The sequence below is a fragment of the Caloenas nicobarica genome, chromosome 6, assembly GCF_036013445.1.
Source record: "Caloenas nicobarica isolate bCalNic1 chromosome 6, bCalNic1.hap1, whole genome shotgun sequence".
Lineage (NCBI taxonomy): Eukaryota > Metazoa > Chordata > Aves > Columbiformes > Columbidae > Caloenas > Caloenas nicobarica.
The window spans coordinates 10,408,002-10,431,368 of record NC_088250.1 but is presented as its reverse complement, the minus strand read 5'-3'; the positions used below and the strand labels follow the sequence as shown (position 1 = coordinate 10,431,368).

At 42.0% G+C, this 23,367-nt stretch overlaps 1 protein-coding gene across 9 annotated transcripts in view; it reads right to left on the bottom strand.

Annotated features, from left to right (window-relative positions):
- Positions 1–23,367, bottom strand: part of ERBB4 (erb-b2 receptor tyrosine kinase 4) — a 617,927-nt gene that overhangs the window by 201,461 nt on the left and 393,099 nt on the right. For all 9 annotated transcript variants that reach the window (XR_010606397.1, XR_010606399.1, XR_010606398.1 and 6 more), the window contains exon 4: positions 3,713–3,847. Coding sequence is in view for 1 of the 9 variants with exons in the window: in XM_065638016.1 (XP_065494088.1) it covers positions 3,713–3,847 (135 nt within the window). In the remaining 8 variants the exon portion in view is untranslated. The remainder of the gene's footprint in view (positions 1–3,712; positions 3,848–23,367) is intronic.

Here is a 23,367-nt window from a genome sequence, read left to right as displayed (position 1 = left end):
AAGGCTTCTAACACAAGCTTTTCTGCATGCATTTTATCAGAACATGAAGCAATGGCTAGAATGCATTTCAAGCTAAAGCAAAAGCAAAAAGGAGAAGCAGCACTTAGGATTCATATGTCTGCAGTATTTCTATCATAGCGGTTAAGACACTGTGGCCTTTTCAACTGCCTTCTTAACACTAATGTGACAATGCAAGCCTGTGAAGAAGGGAATCAGAAAAGCTTTATTCCTAGAGTTCACTGGCCATATTATCTTCTGTCTAGCACTGATGTAAATTAAGGGGATTGTCAGAGCTGGTAGATCCAGGGTATGAAACAAGCACAGATGCAGGGGACTGATTTTATTTCAAAGCATCTTCATTTCACTCCACCCTTTTGTCTTCCTTTTCTGCTGATTGCCTAGGAGCAGTGGGGAGGGTTGCAAGTGAAATTATCCCTGAAGTGGGACCATTATCAGCTCTTCTGTCTGGCTGGGAAAGAGCAGCAGGGGCAGCTTGCACCATGGGCTCCCTCCTGGGGAAGGTGCACAAGGAGAGCAGCTGAGCCCTGAGCGCACACATGCTGATGCACGAGTGCCTCTGGTACAACAGGGCATTTGTATCAACCTGCTGGAGTCTGCTCTGGTGTTGGCAAAAACCCCGGCACATGTATGTTGGGCTCTTCTCTGGAGGTGGGCACTGGTTCTTTTAGACATGGAGACACCTTAGGGGAGATTTCATGTGTGGCTGGAAACAATGCTGGCGATGCCAAAACACCAAACTGTGTTTCGGGCTTTAGGATCTGCTGGAATTATGAAGTGTCTGATTCTGACACTCACGGCAGGTCGCAGCCTTTTGTCCCCAAAGTATTCTTTTCCAGGTGAAAGAGCCCTAACAATTCCTGGGGCATAACCTACCCTCCAGTCCTGCCAGTCATGGCTAACACAGCACATAGGCCAATGCATCGACCCAGCTCTTGCATGATCACACATTTACACAGACTTTCCTAAATTACTACTGCTATGGACTTTGTTGAGCATGACACAGAAGATCTGGTTGGTTTACATTCACTGATTGATGCAGCTTCTCTGACAGACCTTTTTCCTCTTCTGTAAAGGTTTTTAGAGAAGCAGTAAAACCCACTCATTCTCTTCAAGATATTCTAACACAGAAAGTGTTTGTTTCCTTAGCATCTCTTGGACTTAGGATATTCTCAGTAATGCCAAGCAATGGGTACTCACTCCATTCCAGTGGACGCAGCCAAGATTTGCATTTGATAGAAGGCACCTGAGACTTCCCGCAATTTAACACAGTCACGTAAAATAAACAGTAAATACATATGCGTGCTGGATCCAAAAAAACGCGACTCACAGTCTATGCAGAAAAGTACCAAAGACTTTGTAATGCATTGAGCATCGGTTGCAGCAGTGGAAAAATAGCAAGGCTGGGCCCAGCAAGCATCCACACTGCCTAGCAGATTACAAAAAGTGACATGTGAGCCAAATTTGAGAAGCATATACCTTATTTAATGATAAGCTATACTGATTTCCATTCTAGGGTTATAATTCAATGTTCATTTCTCCAAGTCCTTTCTGCACCAGAACAAATAAATTGTCTTAATTCTTTTGTAAGAAAATTCTCTCTCCTACCTCTTGACAGGTAGTAATAAGGTTCCACATTTGAGTGATTTCATTTGAAGTCTTTATATACATATATATTTATATACATGTATGCACGCACACATGGAAAGCTATTTAATTTTAGGCTATTTTAAATGGTGATTTCTGTACCTGAATTCTTTGTTTCCCAAAGCCTTAACACCTTTGTTAAACCTTTTTAGGCATTTGTTGGCTTTCTGTATAATGGGGTTTAAGTTTTCACCTGTGTAAGTTGTGAAGACAGAAATGGTTTGGATTAGCTAATTTAATCAAATTTCACAGGACTTATGAATAGTATTGAGATGGAATCCTGTTTCTTGGAGAAGTCTTATGTTTATTAAATTAAATACAGTTCAACTGCACTCTGCTCCATCTCAAGTAAGGAAAAATAAAGCAAAATTTGGGTGGCTATCTTAACGAAGCTGCCTTGGTACATAGCTCTCAATCATCATTGAAACAACACTGTTTATCAGGTTTATTGAGCACAAATGGCAAAGCACAAATTGTTCCTTCCCTATGGTCCAAAACAACTCAAAAGGAATGAAAAAATGTTTTAAGAACAACTGGAGTTAGGTACATATACTCTTTCATCTTGCTATGGAAGGTAATCTTTGCCTTTCTTACTTTCAGGGTAGGATTCCAAAAGTACTCAGCACTGATCTTGTTCTGATTCCTCTGAAGTCACCAGTAAAATTTTTGTTAGCTCAAAAAGACAGTATTGATGTTGGTTGCTTTTCTAAAACATCTTATTACCTTGTTGTTGCAGAAGCATTTTTCTGGAAGAACTGGCAAAGGTTAAAAGAAAACCTAATAGGAGAACAAAACAGAGTAACAACTAAGTCTTTTTCTTGTTGAAGTAATGACTCATAAAAGGGTACAGGCATTCCCTAACCTTCACAGGTTTTATCAGTTCTGCTTAGAACTGATCATCACCAGTGATGAGGCTTTTTAATACGCAAATAAGATAGCTGGCTGCATTACAACTATGTCAGGTTTCCAGTCAGAAGGCAGAAGAATTCAGCCTCAGCTCCAGAGTTGGAAGGTGGAGAAGCAGTTTAGTCATATATATTACATTCGGCCCTTTGAAGGCAACCACGAGGCTGATGTGGCCCCTGGTGAAAATGAGTTTGACACCCCTGGGATAAGGCAAGCAATCCAGAATGTACCTATATCCACAATGCCCAGAACAGTATGTCTGCTCTGGTGTCACTCCTGCGATTAGATACAAACTTCTTCCCAGATTATATCTGAATTCCAATGTTGATACATCTTTAGAGTAGTATTTAATGGCAGAGTATTCATTCTGAATGGACTTCGCTATATTATGGAATACTTTACCTAAACACTTCATACCACTGTCACCACCATTCACTAAAACTCATTACTGCTGTAAGAATCATCAAAATACTACTGAACGTGAATAACTCTGGGGAAGGGAAATAGAAGAAATGGATCAGACATTAATCAAAATACATAGATACTCCAAGTTTGCAATAGAGAGCATTAAAATAGAGAAAACATATTAAAAACAGAGAAATATTGGCTATATTGTGAAGACCACCATATCCTCTGCAAATTCTCTTTCTTCACAGATACACACAAGACAACAGAATAACTATTTCTTAGAGGCTCATTTCTCATCTAAAGTCAGGGTATCCGTGAGCTTGTAACATAATTACTCCAGCAGCTAATTATGATGCGATAGACAGATCATTGTGACTCAAGGACCAGACTGAGCAGCAGGAACAAATGCAAAGCAAACAATAACGGCCGTGCTTCCATGGCAGCACAGTGGCTTCAGCAATAAATAGTAAAAAGAATTCACAGAAGAGAGAAAACAGATGACAGAAAATTCAGAAAATGTATGATATTCACAAATCCTCTCTACACAGTGTTTTTAAGATTAGACTAAGTGTTCCAACAAGCAGCATACAAACTTTGAAGAATGCAGTGACAAATGTGGGGAAAATTTAAAAATACAATTAACCGTAACAGAGGATCAGGGAAAACTAGTGGTCATATTTATACTCTTGCATGCTGAGGGGATGGCAATGCTAAGAATAAAACCAGTACTTACATCCTGAGCTGCCATTTGTTGGAACCAAAGTGAAGTTGGAGGCCCAGGGGTTACGCACGATATCCTGCCAATGAATGGTGTCTGCGAAGCAAAGAAATTTGTTCTGGCCAACATACACCCCTCCATTCAGTATTTCTGCATAAAAGAACAAAAGAACATACTTGTAAGAATTTAGACACACAGCTGATTAAATTTATTGCTGCTTTGTGTACTGGAGAGAGAGGGCATGAAATTTAAATACAAAAAAATTCTCACTGTAATCTCACTTAATACTCTGAAAACTGGAGGGCAAGTAGCTTACACTATTAGTAAACAGGAACCATTTATTTATATGCAGAAGTGGCTAGATGAGTTACTGAGTTTACCTGTTGTTCCAGTGCAATAAAGTGTGGAACAGTACTGTTGTTTGTGGGTAAAACGTCTTTCAAGACTTAACCGACTTTAAAAACACAAGCAATCAACCACACTATGCTGTATTTCATTAATAGGTATGAATGCTTAAAACAGACAATAAACAAAGGTTCTCTGCTGAGGAGGAATTTTCTGAGCCCACAGTACATGAGAAGGGTCCAGTCATCACAATGTCTGGGAAAGCATGTTTTTTGATCAAACTGTACTGCGAAATACTATGACCCAAAATACTCAAATACTAAATTATCTATGATCCAAATCTCAAATACTATGATCCAAAACCACCACTGACATGCCTTGCTGGAAGCTTTGTGTCAAAGGGAGATGGTTTCTGAGCAGATAAAAGTTTGCCTTTTTTAAAAGAATAATCATGTTTATACCAGTTGGTGTAAAAAAATGGCTTGTTCCCCTGTCTCTACAGACTTGATTCGTCAAACCTCAACACAAAAATGATCTTACAGTTGTTGGTTGTAGCATCAGGGTTTCCTCTGGAGCAATAACTTGGGTTTTGTTACCCTGTAAATTCTTGTTCAAATTCACCATTTATCTTCTTAACCTGGCTCTCATATTTCCACAGCAAAAGACAATCCATGTGCCTTTCATTAAAGTTAACAGGAGCTACGCAGCTAAAACCTCCTGCACCGCTTAGTGTCAGAGATTCAGGCAAAAAAATGTTGAAGGTTAGTTACTAATCCCACCTTAGAATGACATTAAGTGCTGCTATAGAGCCAGGAGTGTCACACTTCTCACAGAGACATTAAGAATAAATCTTGACTATGGTAGCAATGATTAAGGTCATCTGATAGTCCTGTCTCCCAAGAAAACCTTTAAAAGCTGTAGTGGGAATGTTAATGTTGACAAACAACAGGGAAGGAATTACTGCATTTTTAAAATTTTTTTTATTAATTTCAGGGTTTACAGGCTACAGCATGTAGAGGAGGTAGCCCCCAAGAAATGAATGTATTAAATAAAGGATCATCTATAAATACATCCTTCCACCATATTAATCAGTTCGAAGTATTATTAATACTATTTCTCAGAAACCTCTGGTTTAAAAGGTTGGCTTTTCAATGGAAAGGGGCTTAAAATGAAAACAATAATAATAATCTTATACAGAAAAGAGTCCAGATTAGAGACATAACAATGATCTGTCTGTATAATATTCTTATGATCCCTGAAAAAACCCATACAGCATCTGCTAGCAATTCTACTCTGGAGAAAAAGCGGGACTTAGAAGAACACTTGAAAACATGACTAGCGATGATTTCTCTGTGTGGTGCCAGCTATACTGGATTACCTAATCCATTACGGCACAGATTTTGATTAAAGATAATATCTAACAAACCATGAAAAACTGTAAAATACACATTCATAGCTTCTTAGACACTTGCACACAATTCCAAACAGTGTCACTATCAGTTGGTACATCTGAACACCTGCCACTGGCATAATTTCTGGGGTTTAGAGCATTCACTCATGACAATACCTATCAAATTTTCTTTTCTGCTAGGAACTTTGATGCATTCTTGTATAGCAGGCAGCATTTCATTCTAAAAGTAATTCTAATAGTTTCAAGTTGTGGAGAAATACTTTTTTTCAGCATAAAAGTAACCAGAACGTGTCCCCTCTGTACTGCAAGGAAAGCTCACAGCTTTCCTTGTGATTTACTAAAAGCAAACATGGAACATGCTTGGACTTCTCCCATCCCTGAATAATAAGTACTGTTCCTTCTGCCTTTCCCCAAAACCATGATTCAGTATCTTTACTTGCCCTGCACTGTGCCATTTTTCACAGGTGACAGGATTAAAGTTTACAGGTCCCTTCACACGGTGAGGCACTAATAAACCTGCATAAAAATAAGAAAGGTGTGCTCCTACAGATATTAAATAACCCTGAGTTGGAAGTTTAGTACAGTCTTTAAAGTACTTGCACTTGACTCTTCCTGTTCTGTGGGATCCAGATTAAATCCCTGTCTACCTTCCCATTCCAACCTGCTATCTTGCATTTCTTTACACCGAGTCTTTGGCATGTGTAAATCAGCACAGACACATGAGCTTCACTGACTTAAACTCAAATGCATTTTGTACTTCTCTGCCCTATCTTAGCAAGAACAATACCTGGAAAGACCTAATAAACCCTGTTACATGTTAAGCAAATGAAGCACAAATGTAATCAATATACAATAGAGCTCCCGTATAATGAAGCCATCATCATAAAGTCATCTCATTTTAATTTACAGCACTGAAAGTGAGTGATAAAGGTAAACAACAAACAGGAGGAGAAAGGCAAGCAGCTCTGCCTGTGCAGACAAGCTAGCAAAGGAAGCCAGGCAAAAAGCGCTTTCTTCCCTGCCTGCAACACCCAAGGTGCCTCTTTGCTCAACTCTTTCTGAGGCTGCAGCAGGAAAGAGAACGGCAGGTCTCCTCGTGAATTTTCTGACTTCTACTGCGAAAAAAGAAGCTCATTCCTGCCAAACAAGTGCTAAAAAGCACTGCTCACAGTGGAACGTACTTTAAATATCATTTTGGGGAGAGTATCTTTGTCTTCTAAAACCATTTTTTGTGGCACTGGAAAATTGTTAGTCTAAGTACATCACTGCTGCCTGGGGCAGGAGCCAGAGGACTCAGTGCTGTCAAGTGGTGCCTGCAATACCCACCGTATCACGCTGGCAGCAAACATTACCCTTGGACTTCCACGCTGCTCAGGGACACCAAGTTACAAAAGGGGATTTCAAAGCACAAGTCCCACTGGCTTTCACTGGGAAAAGAGTTCCTAAAGGTGTCAGGTGATTTTGGATGCCTTCTTGTAAGGCACTGGTGGCCACACTTCAGTATAATGATTTCCTGTTTTGGCGCCAGGGCTGCAGCTGGTGCTTTGAGCAAAGGAGTAGCTCCAAGGTCTTTGGCAACTTGATTCCGAAGTGAGTGCAAAATCTTATCATCTTCCTTACTAGAGCTATTTTATTGGCTTAAAAGTAGTATAATTCTATAACCAAAGTGATATGAAAACCAATCAGCAAGTCCACTTGCCACTGACTTCTGTCATTATTTTGCCTATTGCTGCCAAATGATTGTGGGGAACTTATATCTGCATATTATTAAAATTCTGTTAAATGGTTATTTATTCAGGAAGTTAAATCAGAAATGTATTGTCCGCTATATCTGCTATTTTCTTGCTTCCATTAGCCCAGTGAATAACCAGAACCATTACCACATAACTTGGGTAACTTACCATAAAATACTTTGAATACTAACAGAAGAAATGAAAACATACAGGTCCCTGGCAACCATGAAATACAAGTATCTTGCACTTTCCATAAAGTGCCATGGAACACAGACAGGTACATCACAAACACTTTACACTTAGCCTCCTAATTTCGAAAAGGGGCTAAATTCATAAAAACTATTCTAATAGATCGAGGTTGACTGAAGCCAGTGAAAATGCATTACCAGCCACCAGAAGCTTAAGATCCTTGTAAATAAGACAAAGGGACACAAGCTCTACAAGTGTGTTGTCTTTTTAGATCAGAGATGGAAATAAATCATCTTCATCCATCTGTTAAAAGGGCATTTTCTTCAGCTGACTTTTTCTTGTGTATAATGTAATCCCTCACGGTCTGTTATCTAATTACTAATGTGGATTAAATTGGCAAAACATGTTCACATTGTGCAACATATGTTGAAGTACAAGTAACTCATGTGTGTTAATATGCAGTGGGGCTGTAGGAACCTATTTAGCAATAGACACTGGTTCTAAAATTATTATAGAATTGTTTATAAAATTGTTATTGCTATTCAAGGTTGTAAATGAAAAGCTCTTCTCTGGTGCTATGAAGCCAGCTTGCCACGATGAACTGCAAGAAGACACAGTGAGAGGGAAAAGAACTCGCTCTGAAGTGGGCAGAGAAAGGGCAAGGATTTGGTTAGGAAAAACTGTTGGGCATGTCCACTGTAATCACCTCAAAAGCAAAGCAGAAGGTACCTTATATCTTCCAAGCTGATTGTCTGCTAAGGAAACAGCTGTCTTTTACACCACACCATGTAGAGGTGTGTACTCTGCACATACATGTCACATAGTGCATGTTGATTATACCTTAATTTCCAAGGTCAGCCTCAATTAGAACTGAAGTACCTTTGCATGCTCTTTGCTGTGTCTTTGCCATCACCACTCAGGTGATGGGAATATGTTGTCATATACTGTACCACTCTCAAAACACTGTCATATTTCTCCCAAGATGCTGAATGCATTATCTGAAAATGGCTTTGGCCTGGAAATTTCATGCCAAACCAAGTCTTTTGATCTCTTAGCACAGTTGATTGCTGGTGACCCACTGGGAAAGCACTTCAGGTCCATCATTAATAAGCTATGTCTTAAAGGGTAATGAGAACTGGGTGCTTTAGAAGACAATAGCTCATCCATCATCAATCAAGATCTGAAGTTTTTATACAGATGATTTAAGACGAGTTGGACTGTGTAAAATTGAAATGTCACATTTGTACTGGGAGATGGGGGGAGCTTCATAATGAAAATGAGAGTTTTAACCTTCTCCATTTCAGCTCAATGACCATACTCTAAAGCTCATGGATGTGGAATTTGTGTACCAGCTAGAAGCCACAGCCAGCCTTCGATCTCAATTATACAATTTCAAGTAAAGATTATGTGGGTCATTAGCGGGAAGTCAGTTTCAAGGCTTGATGGTAACAGCAAGATATTCTTTATTTTTATCAAAAGCATTCAGTGTCATGTGCAGCCTGTGAGCCTGTACTTCCAACTGCTCAATAACTAAGAACACTGGATTGTAGCACCTGAGCATAAATCTTCCAAAACTAGCTACCTATTTTGCTGCTTAAATAAAAATGGAGTAATTTCATTACCTTTCACTGAGTTTAATGGGGTACCTTTTTACCATTTCACCGCAAATGTGTGTGAAGATGGACTCACAGGGTCCTTGCGAGTCATTTAGCTACTTCATTAAAGGACAACGGGCTCTGGTCAACTCTTTCTTTAGTTATCTCCCCAAAGGGAGCATCTGTTTTATGAACAGGTTCAGCCATATTAAACCAACTCAAAGAAGCCATTCGTTTCTGCTGAGATTATTCCTCTGCCCCGAATGCCTTCAATTCTTCTTTCTCACAGCCTCATCAAAATTAAAACATCCAATCATTTAATTGGCTACTTTGTAAAAGGAAAAAATTATGCCCGCCTTTTGCAGTAAACATGCCAGATTTATAATATATATTCCATTACCACCCTGTTCTCATAGAAGTGCAAGTTGGTGTCAGGCTAATGGGCCCCATTTCACTTTGCACCCTGAGCAGTTATTGAGACTCTAAGGCACATAAAATGTGGCCACATGGCCCCGAAAGGTTCACTGCATGGAGAAAGTACTCCAAAATACTATGGAAGACAGTAGAAACAGCTAAATCAAACAGATATCACAAAAAACCCTCATGCATACAAAAGGGAAGAAAATGGTTGACCACAGCAGTTTCTGCCTACTTGGATCTTGATTCCCCGAAGTCTTTAGGCCCAGGTTTACATTTCCATCATCTTCTTCCCCTCCATTCTGGAGGAGGCTTCCTGCTCCTGTAATAACTACTCTGCTTCGAAAAAGAGTAAAATGATGTACTGATTCCAACCAACACCAGTATTGTTAACCACGCAGCTGCCGTCAGTATCACATACCCTTAATGCTGATTAACAACAGGGTAGACAGAAAGCTGTATGCCCAGCCTTAGCTCTAGAATTTCCCTTGCAGTTGTTAACTGCAGAAGCAGCAGCAGCTGTTTACGATGTTACCCACCTCATTTGTTTTCTTCTTTTCCCATCACTAGCTTTTGAAAGCTGTTTGACCCCATTGACTTTGCAGGTGAGGAGCTTTCGTGTAAAATGTTGACTTTGCTACAGGGATATTAATTTTCAGGAGATGCTAATTGCCTCAGTTCTTCGTCCAGTCAAATCTTGATCCTGATGTGAGCAGCCAACTGCTTGATTTACTGTTTTATTAATATAATTTTGGGGGGTGACAGGTAGATTAACAGATATAAACCATAATATTGTAACAATTCAACTGGCTTCCTGTGGGTTTCTCCAGATCAGGGAGAGAGGCAGAAAAGGGCCTGGCAGACCTTGTGGGTGGCAAGATGGACGTGAGTCAGCAGTGCATGACCAAGGGTGATCCCACAGCAGGCTGTAGGAGCAGAGGCAGCAGGTGAGGGAGGTGATGATGCCCATTTGCTGGGCACTCATGAAGGTGCATCTGAAGCAGTGGGTCCCTTTTGGGCACCCCAGCACAACACGGTTGTTGCCAAACTACAAGACAGTCCAGGGAAGGACCACTATGGTGGTTAGGGGCTGGAGGACTGTCACTCGAGGAGAGGTGAGAGGACCTGGGCTTGTCCAGCATGAAGAAGGGATGACTGGGGTGGGGGGATACCTGCCTGCAGATTGCCTCTACCTAAAGGAGGGCTACAGGGGAACACAGAGCCAGACACTTCTCAGAAGTGCACAGCTTAAGGACAAGGGGCAATGGGCACAAGCTGTAATGTGGAAAACCCTGATTAGACATCAGAAAAATATTCTTCACAGCAAGAGCGGTTAAGCACAGGAGCAGACTGACCAGAGATGTGGTGCTGTCTCCTGTTGTAGAGATTTTCATAAACAATGAACAACCTGATCCTTGTCTGAAGTTAGTCCTGCTCTGAACAGAAGACTGGACCAGATGACCTCCAGATATCCCTTCCAAGCTAAATTATTTTGTTGTTCTATGACTATTAATCATCTGCCATGGCAGTACTTACAACACTCCATAAGCAATCCATTCTCTCCATTTTTATTAAGCATACTTCATTTTAAATTTTTATCTACTGATAAGCATTTGATGATGCAAAACACACATCTGGAATATAACATATATTTAAAAGCATGTCACATGTGTGTATAAAGAAGTGCTACAGTATTTGAAACACAGAATCTTTGTCACCATCACTGTACTCCATTTCACACAAAGGGGACATCTGGACTAAGAAACATTACAGCTTTCAGTATGAAAGAACTGGTGCCCTTCAATCTTTTGATTTTTGTTAGCAAAAAGAAAATCATATTCATTTAAGTCACTGTAATGAATCACTGATGAGTTTCAAATTACTGTCTATGGAGAGCATGACACATCGCCAGCTCACCCCAGAAGGCATGCTCTTGAGCTCAGTAAGAGCAGCAATATGCCAACAGCCAGAAATGAGCAGTCAGTGCATTGACAGGAGCCACGACTTCACATTCAGGTAGCACAGCCCTACCTGATGGAGGCACCTGCGTCCAGGTTAGCAGTGACTGCGCGCTCAGGAAGATGTGAGCTGCTTCCGCAGTGCACAGGTATGTGCCTCTTCACGGAGTCCTCCAGTAAAAGTGTTTTTCTTTCAGTTGTTCCAAAACCCATACCTCTGAGCATGGGCTTCAGCAAGGAAGCACAGCTGTGGGCATCTGATTACTCAAAAGTTACTGAAGCCTGCTGAATCCAAAATAAATCATCTCTCTTCTGCCCTGTTCTTATTCTTTGGCAGAAAGCCAGCAGAAGGTACAGAAGGAGAGATGATGTGCAATGCACTGGATGCACCAAAAGGGCAAATAAATTCTCCTTGGTGTCCCAGCAGGCTGCAGAAAACCTAAAGGCTCTGACAGATACCCCAGTACTGAAATTCATTTCTGTTGTGTGGTTATCTTTAATGGTGAGCATCCTGGGGGACATCATCTGGTATTAGTAAATCACAGAAGCTGTATGAGCACTTGCCTTGCAGTCTTTCATGACACAGACTCTGCTTTCTGTGTCAGGCATCCTCCAGATTTATTCAGTGAACACCTAACAGATCCCAATGTCACTTCTTCTGCCCTCTTGAAAGGCTACCCATGCCCTATAGCTGCAACACCTTGATCTGTCACACTGATCAGCCTCTGCAAAGGTGCAGCAACAACGCACAACCAAGCCACCCTTCCTGGCCCTCCACAATGGTTTCACATTAATTTTTCCTCACAACTTCTCTAGAGCTTTTGCTGTGATTGAAGTGTTTCTCCAGACGAATGGTTTCTGCTCGTGAGGGGCAGTATGTTTGTTTGCCAGCCCTACAGCAACATGAGTGGTTTCCAGCAGAGTTTCCTAGTGCCTCCAGGGGGTTTCCATTGGCTGCAAATTCACCCTCAAACTCTACAGAGAACCACCTGTCAAGGCTTCCTAGGGGTAAGACTGCAGACTGATCCTTCAGGTGTCCTCCTTCCCCTATGACTCTGCTATTTCAGAGTCCTGGTGCACAATACTGGGATCTCACTGTCCCACTTCTCCAACAGGGACTCATCCCACCTCCTTCCTTCCTTGATCTCAAAGGCAGGCAGCCAACAGTCAAGGGAGTCTGAAGAAACATGGGGCAGCAGTGGAGAGCATGTCCTACTCCAGGTCAGAACAGTGAAAGCTGGTACTTGGAGCCACCCAATAGGTATGAGGTCCACTGAGCCAAACTGAACCCTTAAGGAACCCAGCTCTCCACTACCTTACATTCCATATCAGCTATGTGGGCCAAATTTGAAAAATGGCTCCAAGAGTACTTATTTTTATTTTTTTCCCCTAAACTTTGCTTCTTTCCTTATAGGATGGTCATATAATTTCTCCATCCAGGATGAGGCTACATACTTTGACTGATTCTCTTCTGTGTTGCCAAAATAGACACAAGCATTTCAAATGCCTCTCCCTTTCAGGACATTTGCTTTATAATGTTTTGTTCAAACCTGTAATGTTTCGTGTCTGCTGGTGGTAGCTCTCAGTTTATCTTTTCCATCTGCTGAGATATGTAACTGTGAGACTACTGTGTCTCTGTTCTCCTGGCATCAGGTCTTTATAAGAGGCCTCTTGCAAGTAAATGTTGCGTGACCGTTTGTCTGCCATTGCTGCTGCACCCTTTCCAAGCGGGGTTTTCACGTGGAAGTCAAGCAGCAGTAGGAAAAGAAACCTCGGCAGGGCCAGGGGCAACTGAATGTGGCAGGGTGTCCCCGCAGCATCCCCAGGAGCTTCAACTCTGGCATTATTTGGTGGTATATTTTTAAATTCTTTTCATACAACCACTGACAAATTCAAGAACCCTGCTTTCTATCCCAAGCGCATCTGGCACTCAGGCCATGCACTTGGCAAACAGACCAATGGCCTTCTGTCTTGGAGCGTTAAGTGCCTCAAGTACGTCCTGATTGGCATCAACATGCAGAAATTCCTTCTCCATTTGAAAAAAATAGTTAAGATCTGGATGTAGTGGTAATTTCCTCCATTTTCTGAAAGGCTGTAAAAAATTACTGGCTCCATAGAGCCCTTCTCTTTCAAAACTGTCATAATGTGGCTTGGAATAATCCTGGAAGGGTGCCCAGACCCACGTCCAGCTGCATCCTGCGTTTCAGTACAAGCATTTGCATAGGGGCTGGTAATTGGCATGCAGCTGGTTTTGTGCCAGCTCCAGCAATTGCATAACCTAACTAATCTTTCTTTCTGGGCTCGAAAGAGGAGTCTGTGTCCGCTGAGCTTACAATTTCTATATGGGATCTGTTCAAGTACGCTCTCACTTTTCTATGCCACATTGTTAACCTCTCCTGAGATACAGCGTCAGCTCTTCGAAGAAGAATTTAAATTGAAATTTGTCTGAGGTGGGAAGTGCCTGCGCCTTTCCCCGGCTCTCCTGTACTGAAACTGTGTGAATGACATGCTGAAAATCCTCCTCCCGCACAGAGGACTGTGAAGTGACTTTTCTTTGGCTCCTTGGAGCTGTAAGGACCTTGGATTGGTTTTCCCCTCCAGGGCTGTGACTGGGGACAGCCAGCAAGCCAAAAGAAGGCCCATAAACTGAGGAGCATGCACGTTAATCACAGCAATCAGTCAGGCCTTTGTAAGTTAACGAGTTTGATAAGGTCTGAGCCTGAAGCATCCCAACTCATATTTTTTCCCCTTGTATTTCTGTAATTGCCAAGAGGTGACTGTCAGTCCTGCTTCTTGCTTTTGCATGCACACTAAATTCAGGTTTCAAATCTGACAGGATGTCAGGGAACCTCTCCAGGCTGCTGAGCTGCCGACCCTGTGGAAACACAGCTGACGTGTTCCTGCGAACTGTTCTCCCTCCCCAAAACTCACATGCCCTCTGTGATCATCATGTTTGACCGCATCCTTTTTGACTTTAATTATGCTCGTGTTCTGTGCATCTATTACAAGGTAGGAATGAAACAGTGGCGACAACTAAAATGCGGCTGTTATATAAAAAACCCAAGAATTCAGACCAATTTTCCTTAAACTATTAACTTCAAACCAGGTGCTTAGGTGAGGTAAATAAGCACATGTGAATTCATGCCAAAATAACCACTTTGGATAGCAGGAGCTAAAGTGATAGGTGACAAGGTCCTAAGCACAAGAGACAGTTCAGGGTTAGTTCATTCACTTTTTTAAGACTAGCAACACCTCAAGTGTTCTCCAGTCCTTCTGCCCACTCTTAAATATGAGCCCTTCTCATCTCCCACCAGTCCTAATTCTATAAAGTCCTCATCCTACGCACCTAGCTTCTTAAAAGCCACAATGGAAACATTATCTTCTTTCTTTCCATCAATATTTTGTTTGCAACCAACATGGTTGCAACCGTTAGCCAAACACACTTCTTTCTTTTCCCAGTAGATGAACTGCATTGAACCCGAGCTGCTCCCAGTTATGATGCAGCAGATCAAGGGTGACGCTGTGGCCTGGAGTGACATGGAAGTAAAACTTCGTGAGATCTGTGCCTCCATCAACAGAGGACATACTCTGCTCCTGGTAGTGGCTCGTCACATGGTGGACAGTTGTTTCTGCTCTGTACTCACGCAACCTTGGCAGGAACACGGGTTGCTTTCCTTGTCATATTTGATAGCAGAATACACTTTCTTCCCAGAAAAAGGATCGCTTGGCTTCCAACCATTTTACCGCTCTGCAGCTACACTAGTCGGAACAGTTTCTGTCTGCAGGCAGCCAGAGCGCACAGTTTGTCCTTATCTACACTCCAGCTAAACTGCAGCTGGCACTGATTGATGATATTTATTTCAGTGAGATCATTTTTAATAATGTAGACAACAGGAGGGAAGATTAAGCGCCCAGACCCAGCAATTCTGCCGTACTAACTGCTATCCTTAGAATTAAGAACAAGTCTTAGTATTTTTTTGCCAAAGAGCATCCCAAATAACCCTACGCAAGAGCAGGAGAACACACAAACAGACCACAGGCTGCCAATAGAGTAGCTGAGGGTAAAACAAAGCAGCTGTTCTGGCTTCAAGGCTCAGCTGGAGAGGGTTCAAGCCTGAATCTCTGCCCCTGCATTGCCCGTGGTTAGCTTTGTGGCTTTTCTTACCGTTGCCATGCATCTCAGGCACAATTTAGAAATAAATAAATAGATAGATAGATAGATAAATGTAAGAGATATCCCAAATGATAATTTCTTTCTCAGTCCAGTGAGTGCTGTGCCCCAGAACCAAATAAATTTTGGTAAAGGAACAGGAAAATTCTTCCAGCGAAATATAGGGGGGAAAGTATATTCTTCCGAGTTATTATAACTCCTTTTTTGACTTTAATAGCTTGTCTTTCTCTTGAGCTTCAGAAGTTCTTGCTCAAATTACATGGGCAGTCAATGTAAGGCTGCAGAAGTTACATACCTGGCTATTCCTGGTCTTCAAAGGCTACAAAACATCTGTTGGTTGGCAAGAGCAATTAATTAGCTAAATTGAAAAGATGGTTCCTTTTTACAAAGGCTTGGATGAAGCAGGGGAGGGGGAGATGGCTCCAGGGAAGTGAAGCCTTGTGAAAGCCTGTAAGCTGTGTGCCCCTGGGCAAATTCCCAAAGCTGAAATCTCAATGAATTTAATGGCTCTTAATTCCACAGTATTTCTAATTACAGACAAGAGAAGGTAACAAGTAGTGATGTAAATGTTTAAATGAAAATAAAGAAAATAAAAAGCCTGTCAAATTTACCAGCCAGTCTCCCAGACACAGCTCCCCACACATTGAGCACCCGGGTGGGTGCTCAGAGCAACTGATCCCATGGGCACAGTGACAGGAGAGGAAAATAAAACAGCTCCCAAACCGTGCTCCCCACATTGTTCCTAACGAAGAAGACCTTCTCATTCAGTGCAGGGAAGCAGCCTTCCTCCCCACCGCAGTCTTCCTCCCCCTGCCCCACCGCAGCTTCTGCCACGGACTGTGTGGCACCTACACGGGAGCTGCTGCCAAAGCACCTTCCCCTGTGTCCCCTGCCCATTTCTGCCCATTCTCTGAGCCGCAGGAGACAGCAAAAGCCCAGCACTCTCACCCACAGAGAAGAGAGGCGGTCTGTTAAATGCCATCGCCAATGTTTCACCTACCCTATTAAAAGCTGTCATTTTCCTGTCATAAGCTCAAGTGAGGATTCTCACTCCTGCAGGGCGAGGGGCCTGATGGTAATTGGGGGAATTCTGGTGCTGCAGAGCATGTCAGACAAGAGGACAGAGCGAAGTCGGGTAACTCCACGGACCACTTTGCAGGGGAGGGATGGGAAAGGGCAGTTAAGCTGCTTGTTGTGGTGTGAACAAAACCTATTCCAGGTTTTCAGACTGTTAATCACCGGCTTTCATTTTTTAACATACACAATGATCTTGCCTTTCCCTTTTCCCCCATTTTACACCATTTTAGAATTAAAATATTAGAAAACAGTTCTGTGAATGACCCATGTGTCAGATGGAAGCAGCTGTAAATCACTACCAAGGGACAAGCAGACAATCCCCTGAGCACCCCTCATCTCTGCAGACAGAAAAAACTGCGGAAAAGTCCCACCAGGAGCCAAGCCTGGGGTGCAGTGTGGTGGTGCAGCATTGCTGGCTACCCCCACCGACAGGCCAGAGGATGAACCCACATCACGGAGCAGCTTGTGGGACCATCTCCAGCCTCCTTGCCTCTGGGTTAAGCCAGCAGGCAAGTAAGGAGCTGAAAAAGGTTCCAAGGGGCACAGCATAAAATTCAAACTTAGTCTTCTGGGCAATACCCTTAGTGCAAATCACAGCCTGTGCATGAAAAGCATATCTCCTTGCACATAGACAGAGAAGAAATTCCTAAAACACGTAACACACATGACCCTCTGATGATGTACCAGAGCAGGAGGTACTATGCACAGAGGCGTGTCTGAGCGATATCTGGAAATGACACAGATGATCTACCTACATTTTGGAAAGACCTAATACTCTCAGATGAATTGGACCAACATCGTCTTAAAATCATATTGGTAATTATGGACTTCTAGGTTTGGGGTGGTTTTTGTTTGTTTGTTTTTTAAGGCACTGGTGTTTTTCCAAGTGAAGTTTTCCCACTACTGACTGTGTCAGTCTCCTGTCTCATCATCCTTCTGACTTAACACCAACTCAGTGGTCCAACAAAGCTCCCACTGGGGCACTGTGTGGGGTGCACATGTTGCCAGCTCTGGTCTGCAGTTTTCAGATGCTGAGCTGTTTTTCACTCAAAAGCTGCCAGATGCTTTCCAGAGAAGCTTAGGATTGCTAACAACAATAGAAGGAATTTTTGCAAACAAACGATATTCCTTCTCCTCCTTTCCCAAGGAAACACCGTGATTTGACAAGCAGCAGCACATTCTTTACGATGGGGCTTGGTGCTCAGGCCTAGCACAGCAGCATGTCCACGGCATCCATCTCTCCTGTGAATTTACCTTGTGTGAGAAGTTCTCTGAAGGGGCAGGCTGGACAGCTGGGGAAGGAGGAGTTGGGATCAAGCAAGAATTTGGATAAGCAACCTCATCTCAGGCTCCTTTCCCTCCTCAAACCCTGTGAAGCACTCCACCTGCACGAATATCAGCTCAGTATGAGCTAGCTCAAGCCTTGCCCCTTCCCGTAATGTGAACAGAGGAGAAAATGTCCTTGACTGCCTGCCAGTGCTTGTCACAAGAGGGACAAAGTATTCAGGGCTCCAGCAGGCACTCTGAGATCTCTGGATTCACACATTTCCTGGTCCGGGATAGAAAACATAGCTCCAAGCAGCTCTAAGGAGCTGTCAGTGCTGTCAGGACCCGACGGCCGCTGCCACAGGTGCCTCTCTTGCACTTGCTGTTCTTCACCTGCTTTTGAGTTATGGAAGAGGTGACTTAAATCCAAACAAGTTTGAACCCGAACTCGCTGTTCACAGTTGCCTAAATCTGACACAGAGATGATAGCTGCCTCAACGGAGAAATGCAACTGCTAAAACACCAGCTGCTTCTCCCAAGCTCACCGTGTGCCCTGCTGGACACGGCCACTGCAGGCAGGCTGAACTCCCTCACACGCTGCCCACTCTCCCTGTGCCCCCCTAGACACTGCCCACTCTCCCCAAATTACGCAGCACGTTGGTAACTGCATCTCACTCAGAAGCCACATCCTCTATTTCACTGCTCTGGCACAGCAGACAGAAATCAGAAGTCCTGGCATTTCTTACCTGTACCTAACTCTCAGCATGCCCTGAACTTGCATCCTTCAAAGGCCACAGTAGCACCCGTACTGTAAATTAAACCTAGCACATTGCATGCAGGTACCTGGAGGGGTCTTAAAGAAATCTCAGCTAAGAAAAAAACCACAGAGATACACACTGCACTCATTTACAAGAAGACAGAAGGAAAACGTGGCCACATATCCATCAAATACACAGAAGAAAAACCTTATGATGATGAAACAACCATGTATAATTTTTTTCTTCGGTGATTTTGATGCCTTTTCAGGAATAATTAACCTTTCCAAGCATATGAAATGTTTCTTGCCAGATAAGAATAAACAGGAGACCAAATATGTTTCAAGGCTGGGGAAGGAAAAAAAAAAAAAAAAAATCAGATCATCTGTTCAGTCATGAGGTTCCTGCACATTTTCCCTTTAAGCCCATAACTCAGTTTTATATTTACTTTGTTAATTAAAACTGAGATTTATTAAATTTGTAACTTAAAAATCCAATAAAGAAGAAGCCACCATAGGCAAAAGCATTTCCCTTGGTATAGCTGTTATAGTAGGCTATCAATCAGCTATGAACACAGATACACAAACTGACTGTTCCTATCAGAAAATGATAAAAAAACATCCCACTGATGTAGGAAAGTTTTGCTTATCAGCACCATGTGTCCTTATTCCACAAAATACAGAACAATGTTCCATACAGGCAAATTCAAGGATGAGGTGTTTTTCCTCTGAGGTACTCCCTACACTATATTATTATTATTCCAGTAGTACCTATCTCAAATTAATTCAGTGCAAGTATCCTGGATGCAGAGAAATTGGAGTAGATAGCACTCTATACATAAGGGATACCAAAACCACACTGTTCTTTACCTCAGATTTTTTTCCAATAATTTTAGACCTGTTCATTAAATAACCAATGTTCTTTGCCTGAGCAAGCAAGACACTGAACTAAAAAGAAACCCTGAAGAGAAATGGTGCAATCCTGCCCTGACAACTTTCATGTGCTTCCCGTTGCTAAGGGGAAGGGCGAGCGCTTGCTTGGGATGAATTTATCACCGGGCTCTTCTGCAGAGCCTGTTGGGCCAGACAGAAGGTACGGCAGAAACTAGACGGGATGTTAAGATGCATTTCTTCTGTGCTCTTCCCTCACTGCTTGAAAAATACATAAGGAAGGGAGAGGAGTCTTTAACTTTTAACTTTGCTATATATTTGCAGAAGGATGTACCAACTTCACAAGTTTCTCTTTGTGTGTTGATTCATTGTGTCATTGAACTTGTGCTTAAAACTCCATGAATTGCTGAAAAACCCTGTGTATGTGTCAGCGCCTTTCTAAATAACACAGATTCGGGGTTCTTAAATGGTATTGTACTAGCAACAGTAAAAACGAAAGCCTGGCCTAATTATACAAATTATCACAGTAAATATTTAGGACTGAATATGACTTTTGTGTGGTACTCAACAGTGGTAATACATAAGAGATGAAACTTCTAATGAACCTTACCCATTCTCTTGCATGAAAAATTAACTTTTAGGCTTAGAGTTTCTTCACTCTATGCAAGTGAAATTTCTCAAAGACTGCAAACACGTTTTGCTGTAGCTCCCTAAAGTTTTCATTTATTTGCTGTGACCGTTTGCGCAAGTAAATTCCTGCTCAAGAGAAAACCAGAACATCTCAGATAACAACATAAAAGAGTTTGCATATCACTTCAAACCAGAAAAATCCATGTGCATGACCTGAAATGTCTCTCACTGCATATTTTGGCATATGGGAGTTTCAATCATTCCACCAAGAACCAGAAATGAATGTCAGGACCATCAGGACCAGCCGCCATGCCCTTCCAAGAACAACTAGATTTAGCCCCACTGCAATGGTTTTACCAGCACCTCCTAGATAAACACGATCAGCAAAAATATCTATTGTCTTATTTTGATTGAAAGATAAAATAATGCTAAAAAAAAAAAAAAGAAGTTTTACAGTGATACACCAACAGGGCATCAGCCTGGTTGCAAACTACTCCAAGCTGTAGTTACATCAAGTACAGCTCTTTCCATATTCTCAAACCACTGGGTCTCATGATGATTTGTGCAGCTGAGGAATGCACCCTTTTACCATTTCAAATGTTCTTTATAGTATTTTGATTTGACAAAAATGTAAAGTAATCCTGGGTCACTTGAAAATATTTCTACCAACACTGAGGGTTTTCTTCTGAAATGTATCACTGCTCATATATATTATTAATATAGTACTTATTAGTACAAAATGGACTTGAAGGTCAATAAGTGGGGTGATCCATTTAAAGGCCAAATAAAACGTACTAAGGCAAATAAAAATAAAAGAAAATCAAGACAACTTTAAAATAATCAAGGCCTTTAGGAAAACAAATTAACACCCAAACAACTGTCATTCCTGAACTGTTTCTTAGCCAAGACAACTTAGTGACTCAGCTCCCAGCCCGGCAATTAGAAATTGGCAAAGTACTTGATTGATACAATAACAGTACTTAAATTAATGAAGCAGATAACGCCTATAATCAAGGAGAAAAACCTAGAAAGGGTCTAGGTAGCATGTTATTACACCACAAAGGAGTTGATTTGTTTTGATTTCACTTGTGCCTCAGTATGTTTACTAAATGTGGTTCATTTTATAGGGACTTTCAACTCTTTATGCACACAGCAATTTCCATTAAAATGCCAACTCGGTTAATGATAAATCCCAGAGAATTTGCAAGTTTATGGGATGTGAAACCTATCGAAAATTTCAGTTGCCTCTCCCTAAAGCTGGTGCTCACTTTTTAGTGGCAATCAGTTGGCAGACCAGAATTTCAGAACTGCTCAGATCTGGTGCGGATAGAAAACAAATGGAAGGATTTACATATCAAAATGAGCTCTCTGGAAACAGTTCCCTTTTCTCAGTGAGTTCAAATTCTGTTCTTGGATGTTTATGACCACTTAGCACATTCACAGATCTGTGATAGCAAGCAGTTTACAACGGATTTTACACCACGCCTGGTGACCCACTAGCACGGTGCCTCCTCTCAGGGATGGGAACATCCAGTGGCCTCTGGTGGAGCAGCGGGCTCCTGTTGGGAATATTTCAGGGCTTATTGCAATTGGCCTTTTGCCAACTTCCCACAGAGAAAGCCGGACTAACGGGAAGATTTATCACCAGGCCCTGACACTTCATATTTCTCCGTCAGCGGCAGGACCATCATCCTTCAAAAGTCCATTTCCAACTCAGCTGTCTGAGAAGAATGAAAAATCATTCTCCTATAAAGTCTAAGCAAGTAAAAAAAAGATAAATGGATTTGATCTAATTTAAAAGTTGTTGAAGATGTAAAATGACATGAGAAGAGACAAGTAGTAGTTTATTTAGGACAGCAGCCTAAGGCATGGGCTTAAATGCTCCTCTCTGGTAAACGCGGGCAAGCGGTCTTTTCCAAAGCTTTACTTCTATACAGCATTCATATTATAGAGATAACCTTGGTATAGATATCATGTCCTTTGCTCTAGCACCTGTCACAGACCCACTTTCTTGTCTTGCCAAACTCTCGAGGGGCATGCTTGCTCTCTGGAGTAGCAAACACAAGGCATCTGTCAGAGTGCCAGAGGTGGTTATTAAAAACAAATGGAGGAATAACAACAAAATGAAGAAACACTTAGTGCTTGGGAACCTCTGCCAAAACCTCTCCAGTTTAAGATGTCACTGTTGCTGTAACAAAAGGAGTAAATGAAACACACGCATGCCAGAGTTGCTGCCTTCATGAATTGTTGAATCGGTTCCTGGTTTTATTAATTATCTAGTGCTCCACTGTATTCAAAGAATAAATACCACCACTCAAAAGAATCCCCAAAACTTCATAAGCCCTGCTAAAAGTGTATTTTTCAAAGGATGCAAAACCATGCCTTTTATCAAATATGTAAACCAAGTATGACATTTAAACCTTTAAAATCAAATGTTACACTTTTCTTTAGTTTATTTATATCCACATGCATAAACAGCAACATGCATCTACCAAAAAAAGAAAGAGGGAGAGGAAAGGGCAGTTGTGCACACACTTGGAGCTCTGAAACACTCCACATCTATATTACGCAGAGAGGGGGAACCCAAAGGATTCAAGCCCTAACACCTCCCCTTTCCATAATCCAAGCAGATTACATGATCAACATATTGCAACATAAAGGATCCCTTCAGAGCACATCTGCCAAAAATATATGGACATGCATCAGAATCACACAAGCTATTTGATCTAATTTGCTTCTTTTGCCATCGCTCTGATGCCAGAGGCCAACTGAGAGCCCTGGCACTCAACTGGCTTTGCCATGTTGCTCAAGTGGGAGCAGAGACCCGAATGACTTGTGCAGAAACACTGCGGTGGGCAGGTTCCACGTTTTGTGGAAGCTGCCTTTTCCTCAACAGACACCAAGTGTTAGCTTTAAAATGCTGAGATGAAATCTGAAGTCCCTGCAACACATCCCAGATACTAAAGTCAATAATACGGTCAATAATGAAAGACCCAGTTTCTCCTTCCCCGCTGGTAACACGGCGCACGCTCAGCTCACCGTGCAAGCGCTGCTGCCTCTCTTCTCGCATGTGTCTCTCAGATGCAGTTCCAGAACGAAGCTCCCATTGATTCCTACTTTCTACAGACTGCTGGGTCAAACACTCTACCTACTTGTTTATGACCGGAGGTTTTTAGGTAATGAAGAAAAACAAAACTCAAAAACCATGAAATGTCCTATTTTCTCCTTCACCC